Source organism: Hippocampus zosterae, chromosome 1, assembly GCF_025434085.1.
Source record: "Hippocampus zosterae strain Florida chromosome 1, ASM2543408v3, whole genome shotgun sequence".
In the NCBI taxonomy this organism is placed as follows: Eukaryota; Metazoa; Chordata; class Actinopteri; order Syngnathiformes; family Syngnathidae; genus Hippocampus; species Hippocampus zosterae.
This window is the reverse complement of record NC_067451.1, coordinates 32,448,204-32,474,226: the sequence shown is the minus strand read 5'-3', so window position 1 is coordinate 32,474,226 and position 26,023 is coordinate 32,448,204. Positions and strand designations below refer to the sequence as shown.

Below are 26,023 nucleotides of genomic sequence, written 5' to 3'. Positions count from 1 at the left end.
CTGACGTGGACGGAGCTCGACGTAGCGGGGGACAAGGAACAGCCGGTCGTGAACAGGGGCTCGGCCTGACGTGGGCGTGGACGTGGCACGGCTTGTCGTCGACGTGAATGTGACTTCGCTCCAACAAACATGTGACGAGCCTCGGCTCAACGTAGACGCGGACGCGGCTCGGCCCACCGTAGACGCGGCTTGACGAGACGAAAACAGGACAGCCGCATCACCAGCGCTGCCTGAAAGTGGGAAGGGTGTCGGCCGCAAACGAGCTCCGCCAGGCACATGGTGGAATAGGGACCAATCCATCGTACCTGCGGGGTCCAGGTGGTCGGGTCATTCTGTCACGTTGCATGGTGGTGGTGGACCCAGAAAAAGCAGGCAGGAGAGAGGAGCAGGGTGTATTTGAAGATGGGTATTGATAAAACACAGAAAACTAAATCCTAAACAAACAAAGTCCAAAGTAGCAAACAAAAACAGCAACCAACGCATGACTCAAACAAACATGACAGTAGCAAAAGCAACAATGACCCGACACCGAGTGTGCGGGCAGGAGTCCTTTTATAGGCCTGATTACCTATGACCAACAGGTGTGCAGCTGCCAGGGGAGCTCTACAGTGCCACCTGTTGGTCCCTAAACCGAATCGTGACAGTAACTCGAACAGAAAAGATTTAAAGTGCATCTGAAATTCAAAACTAACATTGAATCCTTAAAAAATATTTTTTTGACTGACCATGTCAAACCATACGATACTAAAAAATAAAATGACTAATAATGCATTCAAACTACCGTAATCACCAACATTATCTCAGAGCACAATATTAAAAAAAAAAAAACTTTAACCAAGTCAAGTCAAGTCAACAGTATTTATAGAGCACTTTCAAACAGCCATCACTGCATACAAAGTGCTGTACATGGAGCAATTTAACATGCACAATAAGCAGTAATACATATCGGTAATAAAGGCGGTAGAAAGCACCAAACAGTAAAACCAGGAACAAATTAAGTCATGCTGAGTCGAATGCCAAAGAATATAAGTGAGTTTTGAGGAGGATTTTGAAGATGGACAGCGAGGAGGCTTGCCGAATGTTCAGTGGGAGGTCATTCCAGAGAGAGGGACCAGCAACAGAAAAGGCTCGATCCCCTCTGAGCCTCAGTTTAGTTCTTGGTACTCCTAATAATGTCTGGTCCACAGACCTGAGGCGCCGGGCAGGTGTGCAGGGGCGGATGATCTCAGAGAGGTAAGGTGGTGCGAGATTATTCAGAGATTTGAAAACAAATAAGAGGTTCTTGAAAATAACTCAAATGAATGGGGAGCCAGTGAAGGGATGCCAGAGTAGGAGTTATGTGCTCCCTCTTACGAGTACCAGTCAAGAGGCGAGCAGCGGCATTCTGGACCAGCTGAAGGCGCTTAATGGAGAACTGGCTAACTCCAAAGTAAAGGGCATTGCAGTAATCGAGCCGGGATGTGACACAGGTATGAATTACTGTCTCAAAGTGTTCATGTGAGAGGAGAGGTTTTATTTTGGCCAGCTGTCTAAGGTGAAAGAAGCTGGATTTAACAACGGCATCAATTTGCCGATCGAGTTTGAAATCACTGTCGAGTTTAAGGCCCAAGTTTGAGACTGTTGACTTAAGATAAGGAGACAGGGGGCCCAAGTCTACAGGATGGAATGTACAAGGGCCACTGGGACCAAACAATATCACCTCTGTCTTCTTTTCAATGAATTTCAAGAAATGTTGTGCCATCCAGGTTTTGATTTCTTACAGACAGGATATGAGTGGCCTTAATGAGAAGGCGTCTTTCTTGCTCAGTGGGACATAGATCTGGCAGTCATCTGCATAGCAGTGGAAGGGAATACCATATTTCCTTAAGATGGAACCCAATGGGAGCAGAAACAGCGAGAATAGCAGAGGCCCCAGAATTGAGCCCTGTGGAACACCACATGACATGGGAGCAGTGCGTGATTCAAAACAGCCAAGGCTGACACAAAAGGTTCTGTCAGCTAAATAGGACCTAAACCACTCAAGAGCACTGCCGCCAATGCCCACAAAGTGCTGCAAACGAGTCGGCAGAATACTGTGATGCACTGTATCAAATGCTGCAGTTAAGTCCAATAAAACTAGACACACGTGGTCTCCAGAGTCATTCGACAGGAGGATGTCATTATAAACGCGTAACGGCGCTGACTCCGTGCTATGCATCGTCTTGAAACCTGACTGGAAGACCTCCAAGATGTTATGTTCATCCAAGAAAAATTTCAACTGCATGTGCACCACTTTTTCCAGAATTTTGGAAATGAAAGGCAGTTTGGAAATGGGCCTGAAACTTGATAACACATCTGGATCAAGACCAGGTTCCTTGATCAAGGGTTGGACCAGAGCATGTTTTAAACTACACCAGAAGAGAAGCTGTTGATGATATCCAAGACCGATGCGCCAACACTCGGGAGAACCTCCTGAAAGAAGTGCAGTGGAAGAGAGTCGCAAGGGGAGCCAGATGGCTTCGTCTGGCGAACTACATCCTCCAAAAGCGCCAAGGACACAGTTTCGAAAGAATTTAGCACAGCTGAACATGGAACATGGACAGAGGGGTCAGATGCGGTATTTGAGACCGGAGTCCAAGCTGTAGAGACCTTATCAATGAAAAACTGAAGGAATCTGTTGCACATCTCGGGTGAAGAATCCGAGCAAGTAGGCAGAGGGGGTTTGAGTACAGAATCTATCGTTTTAAATAGTGTGTGTGGGTTGTGACGGTTAGCTTGAATAAGGTCTGACAGATATTCTCTTTTGGCCTCTATTACTGTGAGCTGGTAGTTACGCCAGCAGTCTTTCCTAATTTGATAAGAGACATGCAATTTGTCTTTTTTCCAATTGCGTTCGGCTTTGCGACACCCCTGCCTAGCTGCGCGTGTAATGTTGTTAAACCATGGCTCGGGTTTAGGTTTTGGGAGCACAGTTTTTGAAGGAGCCACCAAATCCAGGATGGCACGGCATGATGAGTTGAACCAAGAGGTGAGTTCCTCTGTGTTAGACGAGGGTACGCAAAGGTTATTAAAGGCACCAGAGAAACGACTAGTAGTGCGAGAGTTAAAAATGTGGCGTTTACAACTAGGAGCGGCAGATTTCACAGCAGCATGTGATAAGACTACGTCAAATAAAACTGCTATGTGATCAGAAACACATGGATATTAAAATCGCCCATTAGGAGGATATAATCATATCTCAGCCTGATTTCCGCAAGAAAGGTTGAAAAGTCACTTACAAAGTCTTTGTTGTATTTATGAGGATGGTAAATGACAGCGCAGAGCACCGGGAAAAGACGACGACTTCAAAGATGGTTGCTTCAAAGCTGGTGGCCGATGTGGTGAATGTGCACCGTTTACATTTGAAATTGTTCTTAAAGATGCTCACCGTTCCTCCACCACGGCCTGATGTCTTCGGGGTATCGAGGAAACCACAGTCAGGTGGCAACAATTCAAGCAAAGCGTTGTACTCACCAGTACCTGCCCAAGGGTCCGTCAGACACAGGAAATCCAAGTCATTGGAAAGGAAATACTCCCTCAGAATATGGGTCTTGTTCGTCAGCGACCGGGCGTTTAACAACGCAATCCTTGTGGGAGTAGCAACGGGAGGGATTGCCTCTTCCGATCGCCGAGCCTGGGGGAATTCCCTCAAAAGCTTTCGCTGGATTCCTCTCTGAGAAAGGCGTGGAGGGTAGACATGCCGTGGCGCGATGGGAGAGCCAACGACCAGCAAAACAAAGATATAATTTATATATACAGTATATATATATATATATTTATAAATAATAATTTGTGCTTTTTTTTTAATTCAAAGATGATGTCTGGATCAATGGCTACAATGAGCACATTTTGCAATGCACAGCTTTTCAAAGCGAGGTTTGAAACACAGCAACTCTCGGCAGGACACAGCAACTCTCGGCTCCTGCCAATGTGTAGCCGGGACCTGTCATATTAGTTTACTGAAGTAGCAGTCACAAAGCGGCATGATTGTTGGCAATATTCGGCACGATTTCGCTGAAAATAAACTCAAGCAGCTTATCAGCGTGATTGGGGTGTAATGTCTTACAACGATACCTTAATTTATTTGGCTTCATGCTGTCCGCGACCAAAACGTTTAGACAAAGTAAGCACATTGATCTTCCCTCGTCTGCCACTGCCTATGCCTACTGCCTACTGCCTACGACTGCCTATGCCTCCATACATGTGAAATCACTCGTCTGAATGAAAAAAGTAATACGGCAGTAAAAAAAAAAAAAGTAAGTTAAATAGCTACCAAATTACTGGAAAAGAACCGTCTTTGTAGAGCTTTGGAAGTGGAGAAAGGCCAATGATGAGAGAGAAAGCTGCAAGTAAAATACAATATAGATAATCCTACTTCTAATACAGGTTTAGCGCGACCGTTGATTTTCACACAGCAGGCCCATTCTGCAAAATAATGCGGCGAGAGGCTCGCAATTGAGGCCATGATTCTTAAAAGCTGCCCAAAAAAAGCACTGACTTCTTTCCATTTCCAACAATCTTTGTGAAGCAGAATTTTCAGCAGTTACTGTGACCAAAGCAAAACCAAAGTATAGGGTAGTGTGGGTATAAGTTCCACACTTAAGGTGTCATTGTCTCTGATTACCCCAACATGGGACCAGCTCTTTGAAGAGAAGCAAGTGCAGGGGTCCTACAAGTTAGAACAACTAAATTGAGCATAATGGTGAGTTGTAGTTTTAATCATGTGTTAACAATTGTTGCTATGCTGGCGTGTCACAATATTGCGATTAGTGAAACCGGTCCTGGCTACATACAGTAAAAGGTTAGGGAACCTTGTACAAAACAATCGGAGCCGACTCTACCACTGTGTGATGAATTGCTTTTAGATGAAGTGTAATCGCCTTGACCTGTCGATCAATGCAAGCAAAGCATGCAACAAGCTGCATTAATGTTGGGGAATAAAAGCCAAGTGAGATAAACGAATAAAAAATAAGCAGACAATGTCCTTCAGCGTTAATATTGTGTTCGAAAAAGAGTGATTCTTTATGCTGTTGCATTCACGCATTGTCATAGCTACATATTTACTGTAATTGCGCACCAAGTTAGCAAACATGCATTTCAAACACACTCAATAAACATGACGGTAGGGACTATACAATTTCCAGACTATTGCCATGTAAATTATGGAAAATTATAGAAAAACATTACAATTAAGACACAGTGAGGACAAGGAGCTTACTAGTGCAAGGAGCTTACTGGTGCATGAACCATAAACTTTGAGAACATACTATTAACTCAATTACATGCTACTATTGCGCATTAGTTGACAATTAAGTGCTACTTGTACCTACTAGACTAACATAATTCTACCAGTTAACATGCAGTACTTCACTGGTAAAACTGGTAAAACTAGTCTACTGGTGCACAGTTTTGCACTTTTGTAGGACAATTCGCATACAATAAGGTCAGCTCACATTTACGCCACTAACGGCTCATTCTGTAGTGAATGAGGATAGCATTTTACATTTTCTGTTGCCACACTGGCAAACAGCAATACAATACAATACAATACATGCTGATTTATATAGCGCTTTCACAACAGCGGCAGCTGTAACAAAGCGCTTAACAAAACAGTTAACATAAAGTAAAATAATAAACACAACACATAACATAAAACCTCGGACAGCCGTGCAGTCCTAACCACTTTTCCGTCACACGCTTTGTTGTTTGAAGCAGTTTGAGATGAAAGAGGAGAGAATCAAAGTGTCCTTTAACCAGTGGATCAGACGTCATGCTCAAAATGTGCACACGTCGGCTGCAAGCTAAGTTTCAAAGTTTCAAAGTCAACAAGAAGCTGTAGCAGCGACAATGCTTGGATCACTGCTTCCTTTTCTACACAGAGACATCTCCATACAAGATATGAATGCACCACGTCGAAAGAGGTGAGAGGAGCAGCTTCACTTGGCAACAAAGGGAGTTGGCTGTGTTCACACTGCAATGGCGCAAATTGACCTTCTGTAAAGGTGTTCGCTTGCGTGCACCTGCAAAATTACCATCAATTGGTCTAATCTGCCTCTGCGCAGACTTACGATTCACCATGTGTCAGAAATAGAGCCGTTTGTGAAGTGACCCTTGGTTTCACGACAGAACTCATACAGCTCAGCAGGAGTGCCATAAAGCCAAACATAAGTGGAAAAATCTCTTATCAAGTCTGGAAAGACTGCTGGCATAGCTAACAGATCACAGATAAGGGGGCAAAAAGAACATTTCTCAAACCTAATTCAGGCTCACCATCAAAACCCATGTGTACTATTTAAAATTACTGAGTCTGTACTTAAACCTCCTCAGGCTATTTGCTCAGACTCTTCACTGTCTCTGTAGGACACCTAATTCCTTTAGTTTTTCATTGATAAGGTTTCAACAGCTCGAACTCTTGTTTCAAATACCACATTTGACCCCTCTGTTCATGTTTCGTGTTCATCTGTGGTACGATCTTTTGAAGCTGTGTCTTTGACATGTTGAGTGGATGCGGTTTGCCACTAAGCCATCTGGCTCCCTTTGTGAATCTCTTCCTCCGCATTTCTTTAAGGAAGTTATCCCGAGTATTGGTCCATCGTTCTTAGCCATTATCAACAGCAGTCTGTCTTCTGGTATACCTTTAGTTCCCCAACAGTTTAAACATGCTGTGGTGCAACCCTTGCTCAAGAAACCTGGCCTTGAACAGGATGTACTGTCAAAGTCTAGGCCCATTTCCAAGCTGCTTCTCATTTCAAAAATTCTGGAAAAAGTGGTGCCCGTGCAGTTAAAGCAATTCTTGGATAAACATAACGTCTTGAAGGTTTTCAGAATCAGAATCAGAATCATCTTTATTGGCCAAGTATGTAGAACACACAAGGAATTTGTCCCCGGTATAAAACGCTGCATTAGTATCATCGTAAACAACAAAGTCATTGAACCGTTTTCCAGTCAGGTTTCAAAATGATACACAGAATCAGCCCTGTTACAAGTTTTTAATGACAGCCTCAACACTGTAGATTATGTGTGTCTGGTTTTATTGGATTTAACTGCATTTGATACAGTGGCTCACAGTATTCTGTTGGCTCATTTGCAGCACCTGGTGGGCATTGGCGGTCGAGCCCTTGAGTGGTTCAGAGCCGATTTAGCTGACAGAGCCATTGTGTTAGCCTTAGTTGTTCTGATTCACGAAATGCCCCGCTGCAGTGTATTGTTCCACAGGGTTCAATTCTGGGGCCTCTGCTGTTCTCACTGTATCTACTCCCATTGGGTTCCATCCTAAGGGTGTGGATGACTGTCAAATCTATGTCCCGCTGAGCGAAAAAGACGCTTTCTCATGAGGCCTCTTTTATCCTGCGTGTAGGAAATCAAAACCTGGATGGCACTAAATTTCTTGAATTTCAATGAAAGGATGACAGAAGTGATGGTGCTTGGTCCCTTGTTCATCCCATCCTGCGGACTTGGGCCACCAAAGCCAACAATCTCGAACTTTGGTATTAAAGTGGACAATGATTTTAAATTGGACTGGAAAATTGTTGCTGTTGTGAAACCCAGATTCTTTCTTCTTAAGCAGCTGGCTAATGTATAGCCTCTCCTTTCTCAAGAGCACTTTGAAACAGTCATTCGTGCCTTCGTCACATCCCGGCTGTAATGCACTTTACTTTGGAGTCAGCCAATCCTCCATTAAGCGTCTGCAGTTGGTCCAGAATGCTGCTGCTCGACTATTGGCTCGTACTCATAAGAGGGAGCACATAGCTCCTACTCAGGCATCCCTTCTGTTCTTTTAAGTTCCCGTTATTTGTTTTCAAATCTTTAACTGGCCTCACCCCACTTTACCTGCTCCGCGCCTGTGCGCCTGTCCGGTGCCTCAGGTCTGTGAAGCAGACACTATTAGAGATACCACGAAGGGGATCAAGCCGTTTCCGTTGGTGTTCCCACTCTTTGGAATAACCTCAGACTGAACGTTCGGCAAGCCCCCTCGCTATCCATATTTAGAACTCTTCTTAAAAATCTTTTTTATTCTTTGGCTTTTGGCTCAGCATTAGACTTTATTTTTAGTTTTACTGTTTTTGTGCTTTCTATTGCCTCTATTATTTTATGATTTGTTGTTGTAGGAATTATTTTTGCTCCATGTACAGCACTTTGTATACAGTGGTAGCGTTTTTTTAAGTGCTCTATAAATAAAGTTGAGTTGAGAATTCCAATTCACTGAAATTCACCTGTAGGAATATGGGAAGATGTGGAAGCAGAAGACCACTTTACTGGTTGTCATTGGAGAGATGCAATGGAAGGGTTGTGTGGGCGGCGGTGGAGAGTAGGGGCTGGTGGTGTTTGGGAGGCCAGTGTTGCATGGAGAATGAGTTTCACTGTCTGGCGCTGGACTGTCAGGAGAGAAGCTGCTTCACTGGAGGGTGACAGCAGAGAGACAGAGCCACTCTGCTGCTGTCATGGACACTCTTCCTCTCTTCTGGGTTTTAGCACAGCTGTTCAAGACCTCTTGGCTATGTTTGTGTCATTTAACACTGTGAAGCATTGGATTTGAGGGGTTGTATTTCTTTTGTTGTTTTTATTTGTTTTACATGTCTAAAATATGGGGCAGGTAAATACAAAGACAAGCAAGACATTTTGCAGAACTATATGACTCTATGAATTGGAAAAACACAATACATATTACTTGGATGAACTGCATTTTGTCAGCCAAGACACCTCATCAACAAAGATCGTACTCAATGACTGGCAAGAAAGCTGAAAATCTGTTTGTCTTGTATATGTTGAATTGCTCCATGTACAGCACTTTGTATGCAGCGATGGCTGTTTGGAAGTGCTCTATAAATACAGTTGACTTGACATGTTTATATTGAGCCATCTCAACAGCACTACCAGATAATATTTTGGCTGTTCTGAGGTATGGCAGCCCAAAGGGTTTATGGTGCAGCCTGATGTTGCTTAACTTTACACAACTGCATTCAGGAATGCATATGTGGTAGAAATGGCCACCATCACTTGACCCATTTGTACCACCTTATCTTTTGGGAATACACTACTGGATATAAGAGGCCTGAGCCAACAGAAATTCATCCCAGGACTTTTGTTCCTTCCTGCAGCAACTGACCCTCAGTCCTGCCTTGTTCTCAACTCGAGACTTACTAAATCAAACACATGTTTCATAAAATGCCAGCACATGGCAGACATTGGGAGTAAGATTACGGTCGACGACGAAACCTGTGACTGAAACCTGTGAAATTTTTGCTACGTGTGCATATTTTAATTAAGAAATATGCAGACTTTGCAGATTGCTATGTGACTGATCATTTAAAATGATAAAGTCACATCCCATTTAAATCTGGTGACAAATGTGAAGGAATGCTATAAAACGTGAAATATTACAAATGGATCAATGAATATCAGAAACATGATTGAAATAGTAGTGATGTACTACAGGGATGGCACAGTGGTCGAGTGGTTAGCATGTTGGCCTCACAGTGCAGGGGTGCAGGTTTTGGTTCTCGGCTCCGGCCTTCCTCTGTGGAATTTGCATGTTCTCCCTGTGCCTGTGTGGGTTTTCTCCAGGTACTCTGATTTCCTCCTATATTCCAAAAAAAAAAAACATGTATGGTAGGTTAATTGAGCACTCCAAATTGTCCCTGGGTGTGCATGCAAGTGCGAATGGTTGTTTGACTATGTGTGCCCTGCGATTGGCTGCCAAACGGTTCAGGGTGTTTGTACTCACCTACTGCCCGAAGACAGCTGAGAAAGGCTGCATCACGCCCTCGACCCTTGTGAGGATAAGCGGATTAGAAAATGGATGGCTGGATGATGTACAGTATGTGTATGAGGGAGCAAACTGCATATTTTTTTGCATATTTTAACAGTCGTGTACGAAACTGGAGAGCAGCAAAAGAATCAAGCATTTGTTTGCTGGTAAAATTCAACAGTGCTCAAAACAGCAGCTAATATGCCATCATATTGTGGCCAACCCTTTGACTAGGGGTGAACAACATATTACGGCACTAAAAGGGACTATTTGGCCTGTATTGGCCAATTTCCACAAAAACGACATTAAATGTTCATGTTGTAATTTTAGGGCCGACATCATTACATAAAGACCCATTACATAGGCGGCAGTGTTGAGCACAATCAACGGTCCGGGTAATGTCAAGATTGACGAAATATGTGGCGAGTGAAGGCTCAGCAGGTAGTGGACACTGGAAATCCTTCCTCTTTCCACAATACCCACTTGACATGTGCAGAGACAGTCACAGCAAAGCTCTATTAGAGACCTTAAGCTTCTAAAGAAAGACAGATATTCCCTTCAGTATTGTGCTGATGATCATGGAGCGTAGTGATCACATTTATAATGCAGGGAAGACCCTGGGCATACACAGATAAGTCAAGGGCAACCCATTGACATTTTGGTCAGGTAGACTGGCCTTTTATGATCATTGAAGAAGCAGATGGTGTCATCATCTTCCATGTAGATCAAACCACAAACAATATCACTTGTACCTCATAAGATAAAGAGATACAGTATATGCTTCTGTGGTGACACAGAAGTGAGGCAAGTTGGGCGGAGCGAAGAATAGCACTTCGAATCCTGCCAGGCAAACATAACCAGTAAAAAAATAAGTACATTTGTCAATCTATGTTGCTACACCAACTAGCTATTTTTAGATTAGGATGTTTGTTGTCGGTGGGATTTGAATTAATGGGCTGTGGAAGTGAAATAAGAAGTTAAAAAAAAATACTCAACTGAGTCCAAGAGAGCGTACTGTAGAATTCATTGTATGAGTCCTGTCTGAATGGTCAGTGGCCCACTAATGTACAAAGTATAATATACACTTGTCTAGACAAAAGTATTTTGCAGGGTGATTGTTGCACAAAAAAGTGGGAAATAATAATAATAATAATTATTATTATTATTATAGATTTTATTTGTGGGCACCTTTCTAGAAAATCAAGGACACCTTACAACAAGCAGTTAAAAATCACGATTTTTTAAAAATGAAAGCAATTATTAGATTCTGAGGGAGAGGATACTTTGACGTGACAGTCACCCCTGTTCATTCAGTCTATTTGCTAACAAAACAAGGTGACTTTGAGAAAAGGAAAGGTTTTTTTTTTTTTTGCAAGAAGATCAGTTGAGGTCAGAGTCACAGGATGAGGTGCTTCAACAAAACTTCGCCGTCCTGAGACTTACAGGGACTTTGTTTTCTTTGTCTGCATTGGGCATCTAATGGAAATTCTGTGGCGGTGCTGGTGTTGTCCCCAATGTTGTAAACATCTGTCTGCACAATTCATATCCACTCCAAAACCCATTACCTTTCTCATGTCCTTCTTAACTTTGGAGCCTCTATTGATGCAAGACACAAACACATGCTGGAATACATGCACTCGATTGAAAGCTGAAAAGAAAACTCAGACAAGACAGAACACAACCAAGAATGTTTTGGTATTTTGTTATTGTTTTTAGTGCATGTTAGTGACCTCATTCTGGCACAAAATATATCAAAGATATTGTCATTTACTTTTTTGGTTTCCAAATGACTGTGCTACTCTCTTGCTTTTTTTTTCTCCCACTGTAAAATGGGTCTTGACCACAAAACAGCAACATGAAAATAAAAAGAGACTGATATTTCAATCTTTCAATCAGTTCATTTGATTAGAATATGGGAATTATAATGGCCACGTTTATATGACAAGCAAAAACTTGCTGGCCTTTTGTTGACCTGTTTTCGTTAGTCACTGTAAAATATTGCTTTAACTATCCTCTTACACATTCCAGAATGGAACCATGACCATATTACAACACACATTCTTTAGATAAGTAGAAAAGATAATGTCATGTCAAAGCTTATATTTCTCCCTTAGGAAAAAGTTTTTTTGGTTTTTTTTATTTTTGTCAACTTATTCTGGACTTATGTTTACTTGATGAAAGTCAAAATCAGAACAGGAGCGCCTTTGTAAACAAGAAAACGATTCACCATTTGCATGTGACATCACAAGTAATGCAATCTGATGTGACAACGTTGGTACACAAGAGCGCAACGCAATGATTGTAAAAAGGAAAAAGACACATCTTTGAAACAAAGATGCTCATTACATTTAGCTTTCGGGCAGTAAATGTTGAGAGAAGAAAACAGATTGCCCAGGAGAGAGCCAAAGATGGAGAGAGGAAAAGAGCCAGCGAACGCATCCGGGTTGCAGGAAGCACATAACTGAATACTGTGTGGCCTTGCGGGGGAGGCCATTTGTGTCAAGTGGAGCATGCGTGGCGCCAGGTTATCTGGCAGAAAAACACAATAGCACACAAGAACAAGATGTGCACTAATCTTCCTGGTTCAATATATTCTTCACACGGAGCGTGTCAATTCCACCAGTAGCCACAGGCCAGTATTATATAGCGACTATGTACAGCCATCAAATTCCTAACACACTGAAGTGGTTACATTGCCCTACGGGCGTATCACTGGAAAAGAGGATTAGACAAACCTGCAGTCAGTGGTTATTTTGCCAGATTGACACAGCCACTATTGGACTCCAAGAGGCCTGACGTTTGAAAGGCATTGTCTTTGTCCAAAAAGGGGCCCATTTTACCAGGGAGATAATCACGTATCCTCTTCCATCATGTTAAAAAGATTTTTTGCAGATTCAGGGATTTTCTCCATGATGCAAAATGTTGGCAACCTTTCGCGATTGTCCGCAAGGACATCTCTGTGAATGGATGGAACACATTGATATGCAACACGGGCTTCTTCAGTTTGTCTGATGCGACAGTCTCAGCCACAATATTTTATTTGTCAGTGGCAGAGAGCGGAGACTGATTACTGTTGAGGCTGTTTACAACTACTTATTATTACAGCACTTTACTATTCTTTAGTTCAATTTGTGCAGCACAGTGTACTTACTAATGGTTAGCACGTTTTGCCTCATCCTTTTTCATGTCACTGTTCCAAAGCCTTGCAATTTGCTTTGAAACCTTGTCCAGACCATTACATATATTCAATCAATTTTTTTCTCATTTGTTCACAAATTTGATGAGACAAATCATAAAAAGTGTGATGAACATGAGAAAGAAAGAAACAAATCGCAATCAGGATAGGAGCAAATGTAGCACTCTGCAGTTTAGCGACATTTAAAGAAAAGTAAGCTTCATTGGTGATGTCGTTGGGAGCACTCCTGGGGGAAATTACACCCTCCACAGTATTGCCATTCCTCTGTGAATTGTTCGTGCGTCCCACGATTATTGCTCAGTCCAGCAATATAATTGAGGTTACTCTCTGTCTGGATGGATTCCAGATCAAGAAATTGAATCCGGAGACCTTGACCAAGTCCTCACGAATGTCAAAGAAAATCTTGTTGCCCTAATTGCTTGCAGTTTGTAATTACACTACTTACACCTTGACATGATTAATTCATTCATACTACAACAATTCAAGTGCAGCTTTTCCATTAAAATGGCAAGTGTGTAAATGACTCTGGAAGCAACTATGCATCCATCGCCTGGCAACGACTGTTCTTCTCTCCGAAATTACACAAAACAATGACAGCAAACAATCAACGAAATTAGTCCCAACAATTGCCACATTCGTTACAGGATGGATCATGAGAACACGATCCATTCTGTAACACTCATTGCCATCCCAATGTCACGTCCTGTGATTGCCAGCAGAGGGCGGGCTTTCTGCCCGCCGTTTACACACCTGTCACCCATTAGGGAGTAATTGCGCAGCCTTTATTTGGACGCTCTGGCAGTCTACTCACTGCCCGAGAATTCCACGCCGTGCCAAAATTTCTCTCGCCCAATTCCTACTTGCATTTATTCATTGCCTCAGCCTTGTGCTGTATTAACGCGTCGTTGTTTCCTCTTGCGAGTGAAACTTATATTCATTATTCTAATCTGACCCTCCTTGCCATCTTTTTCCGCAAGCGTTTTCTGTTGTCCTTTTATTTTATCCCTGGTCCCTATTTTGACCAGCGCTTTTTGTTATTCTCCCTGTCGGGTTATTTTGTGTTCGTTATTAAAGACTCCTTTTGTTATCTGACAAGATCTCTTTTTGTGTCTGCTATTTCGGGGATCCACTTCCTTATTTTGTTGTGCACGGAGCGATCATTCTATCGCTTCGGGCACAACGTGACACCCAAGTTGTTCTTTTCAGATGTGAAATAGTGTAAAACATTTTTTTAGGCCTCAGAAATTAGTCACTGTGGGAGAAAAATATTTTTAAATGTCACATAGCGTGGTGGTGGAGGACCCAAAAAATCAGGAAGCAGGGATGAGCAGGTTTGTACTTGACGAGTTGTATTGATAAAAACACAGAAAAAAAGCAATCCTAAACAAACAAACTTCTGAAAAAAAAATTATCCAAAATAGCAAACCAAACCATGACTGAAGTAAAAAACTATCAATAACAGAAACATGCCCAAAAACATGACAGGAACAAACATGACAGCAACAAACAAACAATGACCCGACCCTGAGTGGTCATGCTGGGAGTCCTTTAAACAACTAATTACATAATGACCAACAGAAGTGCAGCTGCAGGGGGAGACCTACAGTGCCACCTGTTGGCCACAAACAGAATCATGACTATCTCTCTCTCTCTCTCTCTAATATATATATATATATATATATATATATATATATATATATATATATATATATATATATATATATATATATATATATATATATATATATACACCCAAACAACCTCCAACTTTACCCTCACTACTGACAACTTCACCCTGTCCCCCTCCTCTCACTGTCGCAACCTCGGTGTCCTTTTTGATAATAACCTCTCTTTCGACCAACACATCACCCAAATCACCAAAATTGCTTTCTTCCACCTCAAAAACATTTCTCGTCTCCGCCCTTCACTTTCTTTCAACGCTGCTCAAACCCTCAACCCCTTCATCAATCACCTTGACGACACCTCCTCAATAAACTACAGTACATCCAGAATGCCACCGCCCGCCTACTCACCCACACCCGCACTCGTGATCACATCACCCCCATCCTTAAAAACCTCCACTGGCTCCCCGTTCCCCAGCGTATTCAATTTAAACTGCCCCTACTCACCTATAAAGCCCTTCACAATCAGGCCCCCTCCTATCTTTCCGACCTTTTTTACAAATACACTCCTTCCCGCAATCTCCGCTCCTCAAACACAAACCTCCTCGCCATCCCCGTGACCAAGCTCAAAACCTGGGGGGACCGAGCCTTCTCTGTCGCCGCCCCACCCTCTGGAACGCTCTACCACAACACATCCGCAAATGTACTGACATCCAATCCTTCAAATCATCTCTTAAAACTCATCTTGTTTACCCATTTTGCTTTTTGTTCATCTAAATGTGCTTTTGTAAATTATGTATGCTTATTTTAAGTGCACGTTTTTATCCTGTGTTTTAACCTCTTATAAAGTGTATTTGAGTGGGATGAAAAGCGCTTTCAAATAAAATGTAAAAAAAAGAACGGCGGTGTCCGTCCCTCATTCAGCTCGGGTTCTCTACCAGAGGCCAGGAAGCTTGAGGGTTCTGCGCAGTATCCTTGCTGTTCCCAGCACTGCACATTTCTGGACTGAGATGTCCGATGTTGTTCCCGGGATATGTTGCAACCACTCATCTAGTTTGGGGGTCACTGCCCTGAGGGCTATATCTGGGCCTCAATGGATCTGGTGCTCAGGGCCTGCTCCTGAGCAGACAGGATGAGTGCCTCTGTGCTGTCCTTCAGGCCAGCCCTCTCTAGCCACTGATAGAACTTCTTGAGATCGGCCACTTCAGTTATGGTCCGGTGGTACATCACGTGTAGAGGCTTGTCCTCCCATGATGGTCCCTCTTCCAGCGCCTCATCTTCTGTTCCCCATTGTCTGAGACATTCTCTGAGTACGTCATCCGTTGGAGCCTTCTCCTTGATGTATTCATGGAGCTTGGATGTTAAATCCTGGACAGTGGCTATAACAATCACTAGTCCCCGGCCTCCTTCCTTTCGGCTTGCGTACAGTCTCAGGGTGCTGGATTTGGGATGGAACCCTCCATGCATGGTTAGGAGCTTTCGGGTCTTAACGTCCGTGGTCTGAATCTCTTCCTTTGGCCACCTTATTATTCCTGCAGGGTATCTGATCACTGGCAGGGCATAGCTGTTTATTGCCCGGGTCTTATTCTTGCCATTGAGCTGGCTTCTTAGGACTTGCCTCACTCGCTGGAGGTATTTGGCCGTAGCCGCTTTCCTTGTTGCCAGTTCGAGGTTGCCATTGGCTTGTGGTATACCGAGGTACTTGTAGCTGTCCTCAATGTCTGCTATTGTTCCTTCAGGGAGTGAGACCCCTTCAGTGCGGACTAAGACCCGAATGAGGGACGGACACCACCCGAGGGGAGGTGAGACGAGGAATTTATATATATATATATATATATATGGGTGGGTGGGTGGCCCGGTAGTCCAGTGGTCCAGTGGTTAGCACGTCGACTTCACAGTGCAGAGGTACCGGGTTCAATTCCAGCTCCGGCCTCCCTGTGTGGAGTTTGCATGTTCTCCCCGGGCCTGCGTGGGTTTTCTCCGGGTACTCCGGTTACTTCCCACGTTCCAAAAACATGCGTGGCAGGCTGATTTAACTCTCTGAAATTGTCCCTAGGTGTGATTGTGAGTGTAGATGGTTGTTTGTCTCTGTGTGCCCTGCGATTGGCTGGCAACCGATTTAGGGTGTCCCCCGCCTACTGTCCGAAGACAGCTGGGATAGGCTCCAGCACCCCCCGCGACCCTAGTGAGGATAAAGTGGTTCGGAGGATGAATGAATGAATGAATAATTGAGACAAAAATGACAACAGTACACATATTTACTTACATCTTGAATTTTAAAATCTTATTCGGTAATTAACATACATCAACATCCCATCAACATTCCCTATATCTATCTATCTATATATATATATATATATATATATATATAGATATAGATATATATATATATATATATATATATATATATATATATATATATAGATATATAGATATTCATTCATTCATTCATCTTCCGAGCCGCTTGATCCTCACTAGGGTCGCGGGGGGTGCTGGAGCCCATCCCAGCCGTCTCCGGGCAGTAGGCGGGGGACACCCTGAATCGGTTGCCAGCCAATCGCAGGGCACACAGAGACAAACAACCATCCACGCCCACATTCAAACCTAGGGACAATTTAGAGTGTTCAATCAGCCTGCCACGCATATTTTTGGAATGTGGGAGGAAACCGGAGCACCCGGAGAAAACCCACGCAGGCCCGGGGAGAACATGCAAACTCCACACAGGGAGGCCGGAGCTGGAATCGAACCCGGTACCTCTGCACTGTGAAGCCCACGTGCTAACCACTGGACTACCGGGCCGCTATATATATATATATATATATATATATATATATATATATATATATATATATATATATATATATATATATATATATATATATATATATATATATATATATATATATATATATATATATATATATATATATATATAGATATAGATATAGATATATAGATATTTTCACAGTGCAGAGGTACCGGGTTCGTTTCCAGCTCCGGCCTCCCTGTGTGGAGTTTGCATGTTCTCCCCGGGCCTGCATGGGTTTTCTCCAGGTGCTCCGGTTTCCTTCCACATTCCAAAAACATGCGTGGCAGGCTGATTGAACACTCTAAATTGTCCCTAGTTGTGAGTGTGAGTGTGAATGGTTGTTCGTTTCTGTGTGCCCTGCGATTGGCTGGCAACCGATTCAGGGTGTCCCCCGCCTCCTGCCCGAAGACAGCTGGGATAGGCTCCTGCACCCCCCGCGACCCTAGTGACGATCAAGCGGCTTGGATGATGAATGAATGAAAAAATATATATATATATAGATATATATATATATATAGATAGATAGATAGATATATATAGATATATATATATCTATATATATATAATTTTTTTAAACAAAAAGGAACACTCGCCTTTTGAAGATGCCTGGCTGTCAGTTGACTTGACTTGACTTCACTTGACTGACACTACGTACAGTGATAGAGGGGGAGGAAGAAAGAGGCACAAAGTCAATACTGTTACCTGGTGGCGCTTTATGGTATTGATGGAATCAATAAGTTAAGTGTATACAGTAATCATTGCATTTCCATAAGCATCTGATTGGTACGTTCCATTTCTGATGTTAGGGTTCTCATGACAGAGTTCCTATTTGACAATCAACTGTACCTTTCGATGAAGGCATTACACAAAAGCTAAAACCTTTTGAAGCTCACTGAGCTGACGTCTGACAAGATTTGCAGATGTCTTGCATGACGTTATGAATATTGATTGATTGATTTCCAAGCTGTGTTTGACTTTTGACGTATTTTGTGCCACAAAGAGTCCAAATTGTACTATAACACAGTGTGCCGATAGCCCTGACAGCAATCGCCTGTTTTTAACACACATGCCTGATATTTCCTCCAATTGTCATTCGTAGTACAAATTATTATTTTCTTCACAACAGGACCACTGCAGATTTCTGTTATTTGTATTCATAATAGCAACAATGTCCCTCAGCTTAGAGTCTGTTCACTTTCCATAAAAGCAACAGAAGCTATGGGTGGTTGCCTTCCACTTAATGATACCATTTTATCCACAGTGAGCTATGACTATCAACGTTTGACATTATTTCCTCAGTTCTTCACAGATATTTGTGCCTTTTTGGTTCGAACATTGCAGTTCAACTGCAGTGTTGTGAAAACAGTAAGATGTGTTTTAAAAGGGACTCGAAAAAGCATGCGCATTGTGTTTGTTGTGGGTGTGCATCGAAAAGACTCATTTAGATCTTGAGAGCACTGTTTAGATCAGCGCTTTTAAGGTTTTGCCTGATGATATTTATATTTGGGTAGCTCGCACTGTCAAAAGCCACTACTTAACTTTGACTAAGGGTTAATGCAACCAAATACAGACCTAATTAGCAGTTTGCATTCAAATTCAGGCAGTACGGTGGGTGGTAAACTGCAGTGATTCCCCACCACTGTGCCGTGAGAGCTTATTAGCCTTGAAATGAATGTGAATGATTGTTTGTAGGCCTATAAATAATGGCTAACATAATCAAATAATCTGTCAATATTTTGGCCAGGAATTAATGAACCAGATTAATTTTTTAATGTGTGTTAATAAGGACCTGACCAATATGATTTTTTCGTTTTTTTGGGTCCATGCCGATTCCAATATTTGGTTGAATAAAATTCAAATGACCGATGAATCTATTCTAATCTAATTTCCAAACATTTGGAGAAATTTAAACTGAACAAGGTCTTTAAACAATCAATCATCAATAAATAATCAATTATTATCAATAATCAGCGATTAATTTGATAATGAGTTGTCGATTAATCATTGCACCTGTAGTTGTTTGTCGATATGTGCCCTGAACGACCAATCCGGGGTGGGCTAGGTTCCTGCTCACCCGACACCCTGATGAGGGCAATAGAAGGATGACGGACTGCGGCAGAAATTATTTTTGGCCAATATATTCACCGTACAAACGCATAAAGTATAATGTGTCAGGCTGATTAACAGACTCGCAAATGGAGTGACTGATTACTGCAGCCTCCAGCGTCACCTTGTCACGGTCACCACTGATCAGATATTCTACACTGTTGTTATTTGTTGTTGTTATGCAATGCCACCTCAAGCTAGTGATGAAAAAACTGTCAGACCTGCAAGAAATGTAAGTGAAGGTCATTTATTGTTACCTGACCCAGAGGCCATGGAAAGCCTCGTGCACACTTGAGGTCAGAGTGTGCACCAGGTGCCCTTACCTCCGTGCCCAAGGGGACGCCGAAACGTGGCCACAGCTGCTACATGGGATCACGCAGCAGCTGGCGAGCTCTCCCTGAGATGCAGCCACCACATCGCTATTCTCATCCACCCACGAGTTTCAATGAGCTACACTGAGCTGTAGTCATAGCAACGGGCAGACTTGCTGATGCCCTTGGGGATCATTTCTTGACAGAGTTCTTCAGTGTCCTCCCTTTTGGCATTTGCACGATGCTGCTATTGCCAGGTAGATATATTTGCTTCCGTGTCCCTTGGCAACCTTCATTGCGCTCTCACTTCTTCTCAAAAGTCAGTCAGGAATTTTAATGCACCTAAACTGTTTATAAACCCACACAGCAATGTCTTTTCATTTCTGCTTCAATAAAACGCTCCTAAGCAAACTACCGGTATATTTGTAATATAAAGTACTTGCTATATGCCCTGGTGGCATACAAAATAGTCTCGGACGGTCGCTAGATGCGGAGCAAAACCTCCTCCTCTAATTTTAGCCTCTATGCACAGCATCGTACTTACTCAGCTCAGCATGGCTCTCCTTGCATTTTATGTTTTTCCACTTCTAATGGGATAAGAAGAGTAGAAGAAGAGTGTTGCGAGTGTGTAAATAGCACTCCTTTTTCACAGTTTGGGAAGAATATGTGCCTTTGAGTATTGTTATATTACCGGTACCTGTATTCAGGGTTCTAAATTAACACTCAACAACTAGCCAAATGCAAGCTAAAATTCATTTTCGCAGGTGTTGGTAGAAACTTACCAAGCAGTTTAGCCGGTGATGCATTAGGCAGTTATGTCAATTAGACCTATTCTCGAGAAAATAGACTCCTCTTCTCCTCAGATTTGAGTCGAGATGCTCCTGACATTCACAGTGACACACAGTGATCACACACACCTGATGAGTGAGCGATCCTTGGCATCTCTTCGAAGACCTGCCAGATGGGTACCTTCCAGAACCTGGAGAGGGGAACATATGGCAATTAAAACTCATTAGAGGGGCAGAAGGAAAAGGGCAAAGAAATGCAGGTAGACTTGCACTGTCAAGTACCTATGGCCGTAATAATAGACAGTGGATAATAGATGAGGGGGCAGTAATCATTGTCAAACAAAATTATCATTTTTCTGCAGCAGCACCAGCTGGGATGGCAACATTTGTCACTGTTGTTCTCCTCAGGTACCGACAGATGAATGTCGAGTAGTTTATTATCTAATTACACTCCAAATCCCACAATGGCTAAGAGATTTTTCATCATGTACGTGGGATTAAAAATAAGTTTATCAAAGATAAATGGTCTCTCATGAGACGTAAGGTAGAGATTAGTTATGCACCACTGGAATTGTAGATGAGCTGTGTCCCTTGTAAGCCACTGTTAGCACAAACTACAAGTGACAAGAATTTTAATCAATAAACTATTGACCAAAGGACTCCTCTTCCAGTTACTGACAGTTTGATGTCCGCCGGTGGCACTCAAAAATATTTGCTCTTGCATCCATGCATAATGCCTCTGAGCAATCTTGACACAGTCTTTCTCTTCTCCCCATTTTAAAGCATTAATGTCACAGCCGATTTCATCTGGAACCAGGTCAGATGCTAAAACACTTACACATTTCCGTCACTTTGTGACATTTTCCTGCCGTAGACAATCCGATTCCACATACACACTCCACACACACAGTGAAACTGTAATTATGCTCTTACTTCCTCCCACGCAGACATCTGTAAAAAGGGAGCGGGTGGTTCACAACAGTGGCAGAGATATTGGTTGATTCTGTGCTAAATACTTTATTTGCGTTCTCTCAGCTCGTGTCCTTGATGGGAGCTGTTTTTAAGGCAGCTCTCATGTGTCGGATGCTTTAATCATGTGTATCAGAAGAAAATCTGTAAATTTTCACTCTAACCTTGTGCGGTCTTGCACAATGTGATTTAGAGAGATACTGGCGTACCACATGTTCCCAGTTGTCATTTTTTACATCCTAGATTTATTCATCACCGAATACATTGCCATTTCAAAGAACAAAAACAAACCTCCATTACAGAAGGAAATGCAATGTCATTTTTCACGTCTATATGCCCACAGGTGAATGATTTTGAAAAAGAGAGTTGCCTTTGCAGTGCAAACCTGTCCCATGCTGCTCCCTCCTCTCAGGGGATGGCCGAGGTCCAGGATGGACACCCATTCGCCTGTGACAGGTGTTCACTTATGTTTCTGTTTGCCCGCAAAGCACGACGTAGTGCAGGATACGGCCTTGTCGCGGTTTCTTGAAGGCCTAGTATCCATCAATAGATTCAAACAAACTAAAATGATCTTAACAAGAACTCATATTCCTTTTTAGTAATTAATGCAAGAGAGATGCAGTGGTAGCATACGGTAGAGGTACAGGTGGTGAGGGTTTGCTTCCTGGCCAGTAGCCTCCAGCCAAGTCGTCCGAATGCCCCAGCGCTGGTCCCAACCTTAATTACGATGGGCCCCGGAAGGCCCCAAAGAAATCAAGCGGGTGACTTTTTGTGGTGAACCCTCATAAGCTGACTAATACAAGATGCCCCAATTTGAACAGTTGAGCAATTTGAACAAAGTAATGAGTTATTATTGGTTGGCATTATAGTTCTGAGAACGTTATGACTGCAGCTCAAGAGCTGACATAAGCATTTGCAGAGTTGGATCAAAGTGCTCATATTGAAGATGGTTTCATTCTTTGTGGAATGTATGCTCAAGTGTAACTGGAATAGATCCGAATATGAATGCAAGTATGATGTCGGTTTAGGCTCACGACATTCTGACTTTATTCACGGAATGGTCGCAGTGTCATGAATATGACTTTTTAGCATCGTACTAGTGACTATGTACAACTACTTGGTATACGCCATCCCAACTCTACCAAGACATCTAATGAAAAGATTAAAAGATACCATAAAAATGATTTGTCAGGGCTTCTTTAAAAAGTCACACTGTGTGTTATGTGTGTTAAGCTCTGCAATGTTAGAGGAGAGCCAAGATGGAATGAACAGTGGTACCCTAAGTCCTCCCACAGCCAGACAAGTCACCATCCAGCGGCACCCTACGCAAGGCTTCGGCTTCATTGCAGGCAGCCAGAGGCCCGTCATCGTTCGCTCCGTCTCTGCTGGTTCGTGAGTGCGCATGGGAGTGACGCTTGTGTAAGAGGGCTTAAATTTCAATGTTTAACTTCGTATGCTGGTTGCGTGTTGTCATCTATCTGCAGACGGACCTTCCTTTGGTAAGCTTCTCCCCGGCGATCAGATCTTGGCCATTAACGAGGAGACGGTGAGCGACGCGCCCCGGGAGAGAGTCATAGACCTTGTAAGGTAGCATCCTTTACTGTCCCAGGAGGGAGGGTGGGAGTGTTTAGGGCCAGGGCACCAAGTGTGATGCTCTGAAAAGTCAAAGGAAACACAGGTTTAAAAAAAAAAATGGGGCGGGCAAAAGGAACACAGTGCTTCTTGCCGTGACTGATACATGACCACATGAACACAAAATGAGCCAGTCCTTTCATCGCTGAAGGACAGAAAGGGAATGGCAGATAGCAAGTGGCGAAGCTCTCCAAATACTGTGCTGCACATGGCGTTACCTAACCTACTCCGCTCTGTTGTCTCCCCATAGACGCTGCAAAGACACCATTGTTCTTACTGTGTTGCAGCCTCATCAGGTGCGTAGAAGTACCTCACTCTCATCATTTCTTTCCAGGCATGTCTTAACAAGTACGCCCTCACATTTGGTGCTTAATTATTAGAGTACTGGTAATTTCTCTTCTGGCAATGCACTCCGAAAGGCTCTAGGTCGCTCATTAAAAGCAACCATCCATCATGGAGAAATGTAATTTGCTCAACAAACTGATTATTTCGAGCTGGTAAAATGATGTGATCAAAATGCAGATGGGTGTGTTTGCAATCCAAAGCTGGAACTTTCATCTTATCATAAGGTCAAATGACATTACACTGTGGAATTCATTGAGGGGAAGAAGGCGGTGCAAAAAAAAAAAACTGCAAATAGACTGCACCCAGTGATAATTTTAATTTGATCAGAAAAGTATGAGTCCCGTGATGTATTTAGAGAGTCCCAAATTTCGAATTCTGAAATGGTTTACTTATTCAATTGCATAATATAATAACACAAACAAAAACAATATACCTTAATAATAGGTTTATTTCTTATAAACAAATGCTGCAAAAAATTATAATTCAGGCATACAAGATCTTCTGAGAAATAGGTTCTTATTTCATCCCATGGTTAAGTCTTTGAGTTCATAAATTCTCCTTTCTTCACTCTGCTTCCAATGATGCAAGACTTTCTAGAAGTCAACTTATTATCGCAAAAAACTATCCAACTTTAGCTGCTTCCTCTGTGATATCTCCGCTCTAAACTTTCGCAACACTTGTTCACAACACTTGTTTTAACATTACACAACTTGGCAATCGTCTGCTTTCCACACGGTGAAAGCCGAGCTCGCCAATCTCGTCTCACGAGAATGGAAATCTCGTCACGCGAGATTACATAATGCGAGATCCAAACAACAATGACGGTGATTCTCAAACTGCGATCGTTGCTGGAAAAAAAAGATGTACTGTAATTTTTCTGTTTGTTTGTTTTAACTGGGAAATGTCCTTGCATCCCAAAAACGCACATTATTTGGAACGGTGTGTCCCGCGGGAAAATTATGCGTCTTGGATGTGGGACGCAGAGGTAACGAGATTGCTGTGCACCCCTCTAAATGTATGGAAACCGCAAGGTCAATGCCGTTGTTTTTGTTGTATAGTGAAGACCTTTTGGTTTCAGAACAAAAGATGAACACGAGACAAAAGTGCAGGATTCCAGCTTTTATTTCACAATATTTTCAATATGATGTGTTAAAAACTCAAGAGCTGTTCCAATATTTTTGTTCATTTGGAAAGTGGGTGGCTTCAAACAAAATGCCCTCCGTCCTGAGTTGTTTAACATGACTTCATCTTTTGAGCTGAAATCCTAACATCTTCAGAGTACAATAAAAACAACAGAAATTACCTTTCTGCTCCAATACTTTTTGGAGGGGACCGTACATAGCATTCACATACTGTATGTCATACAGCGTATGACATACACACGGAACTCTTGGGAACATAGAGACAAGACTGTCACACCCACCCAACAAGGGAACGAACTCAACTCAAACATCAACTTTGCGCTTGAATCCACTCTCTGCATTAAACATGAAATACAAAGAAAAGAGGACGGCGTAGTGCAGACTGGTGAACATGTCTGGCTCACAGTGCAGAGGTGAAGGGTTCAATTCCGGCCTCGCCGTTCTTTTGCATGTTGTGCCGTGCCTGCATGGTTTTTCCTGCCACATTCCAAAAACATTCGTGCCGGGTTGGTTGGGTAGTCCAAATTGTACCGAGGTGTGATTGTGAACGTGAATGGTTGTTTGTCTATGTGTGCTCCGCGAGCGGCTGGCAACCAGTTCAGGGTGTGCCTCGCCTATTGCATGAAGACAGGCTCCAGCAGGTCTGCGACCCTCGTGAGGAGAAGCGCTTCAAATAATGGATGGATACAAAGAAAAGAGGGAGCATGGTAATATTGTAATATCACCACGAATTTGGTCGTAAATGACTCATTCTCGTATTCTTCATGAAATCCAGTCACTGTCGGTGTTAGTGCCTCAAAGAGCGTAGCATTTTTTTTCACTCAGTCCAACCAACGAAGGAATTTAAACATTTAAACCAGGATGATAATTGTAGTTTTCGTATTTCAGCAACAAACTACCAAAGCTTATGATCGTGGCCCTTCACGATATGACTTTCACATCCCGTCATGGTAACTGTGCTTTCTCTCTTTCCTCATCTACAGTCACCTAAATCTGCCTTTATTAGTGCAGCCAAAAAGGCCCGTCTGCGAAGTAACCCGCCGAAAGTGCGCTTTTCAGAGCAAGTGTCCATCAGTGATCCAAACTCAGTAAGTTTTTTTTGCATTGCTAACATGTCACTTATTGTTGCCCTTTCCCTCATTCTCCCACCGCTCATTTCTTTTGTTTGATCTGCAAATACCCCCTCTCTAGCCACTCTTCACTAAATGTGTATTCTCGTGTGCGAATATGTGTGTGTGTTTGTCTGTGTAACATAGAGAAAGCTTTTGGGTGAGAAGTTTAGCCTTGAATAAATTGCTTTTCAGACAGTTTCAAATGCTCAGATGAGAAACCCCAAC

At 42.7% G+C, this 26,023-nt stretch overlaps 2 protein-coding genes across 12 annotated transcripts in view; one reads left to right on the top strand and one right to left on the bottom strand.

The window, feature by feature from the left end:
* The window catches only part of LOC127597287 (uncharacterized), a 339,203-nt gene extending 322,861 nt beyond the window's left edge, over window positions 1-16,342 (bottom strand). The window contains exon 1 of the mRNA XM_052060261.1: window positions 16,107-16,342. The gene's annotated coding sequence lies outside the window, so the exon portion shown is untranslated. The remainder of the gene's footprint in view (window positions 1-16,106) is intronic.
* Window positions 1-26,023, top strand: part of frmpd3 (FERM and PDZ domain containing 3) — a 116,418-nt gene that overhangs the window by 69,020 nt on the left and 21,375 nt on the right. For 7 of the 11 annotated variants that reach the window (XM_052058702.1, XM_052058748.1, XM_052058739.1 and 4 more), the window contains 5 exons: window positions 21,911-22,023; window positions 22,801-22,955; window positions 23,052-23,154; window positions 23,450-23,495; window positions 25,670-25,774. In XM_052058702.1, the coding sequence (XP_051914662.1) occupies window positions 21,983-22,023; window positions 22,801-22,955; window positions 23,052-23,154; window positions 23,450-23,495; window positions 25,670-25,774 (450 nt within the window). In that variant the 5' untranslated portion in view covers window positions 21,911-21,982. Of the gene's footprint in view, window positions 1-20,656; window positions 21,416-21,910; window positions 22,024-22,800; window positions 22,956-23,051; window positions 23,155-23,449; window positions 23,496-24,042; window positions 24,408-25,669; window positions 25,775-26,023 lie in introns of those variants that run through there. The other 4 variants (XM_052058691.1, XM_052058729.1, XM_052058720.1 and 1 more) reach the window with 4 other exon arrangements.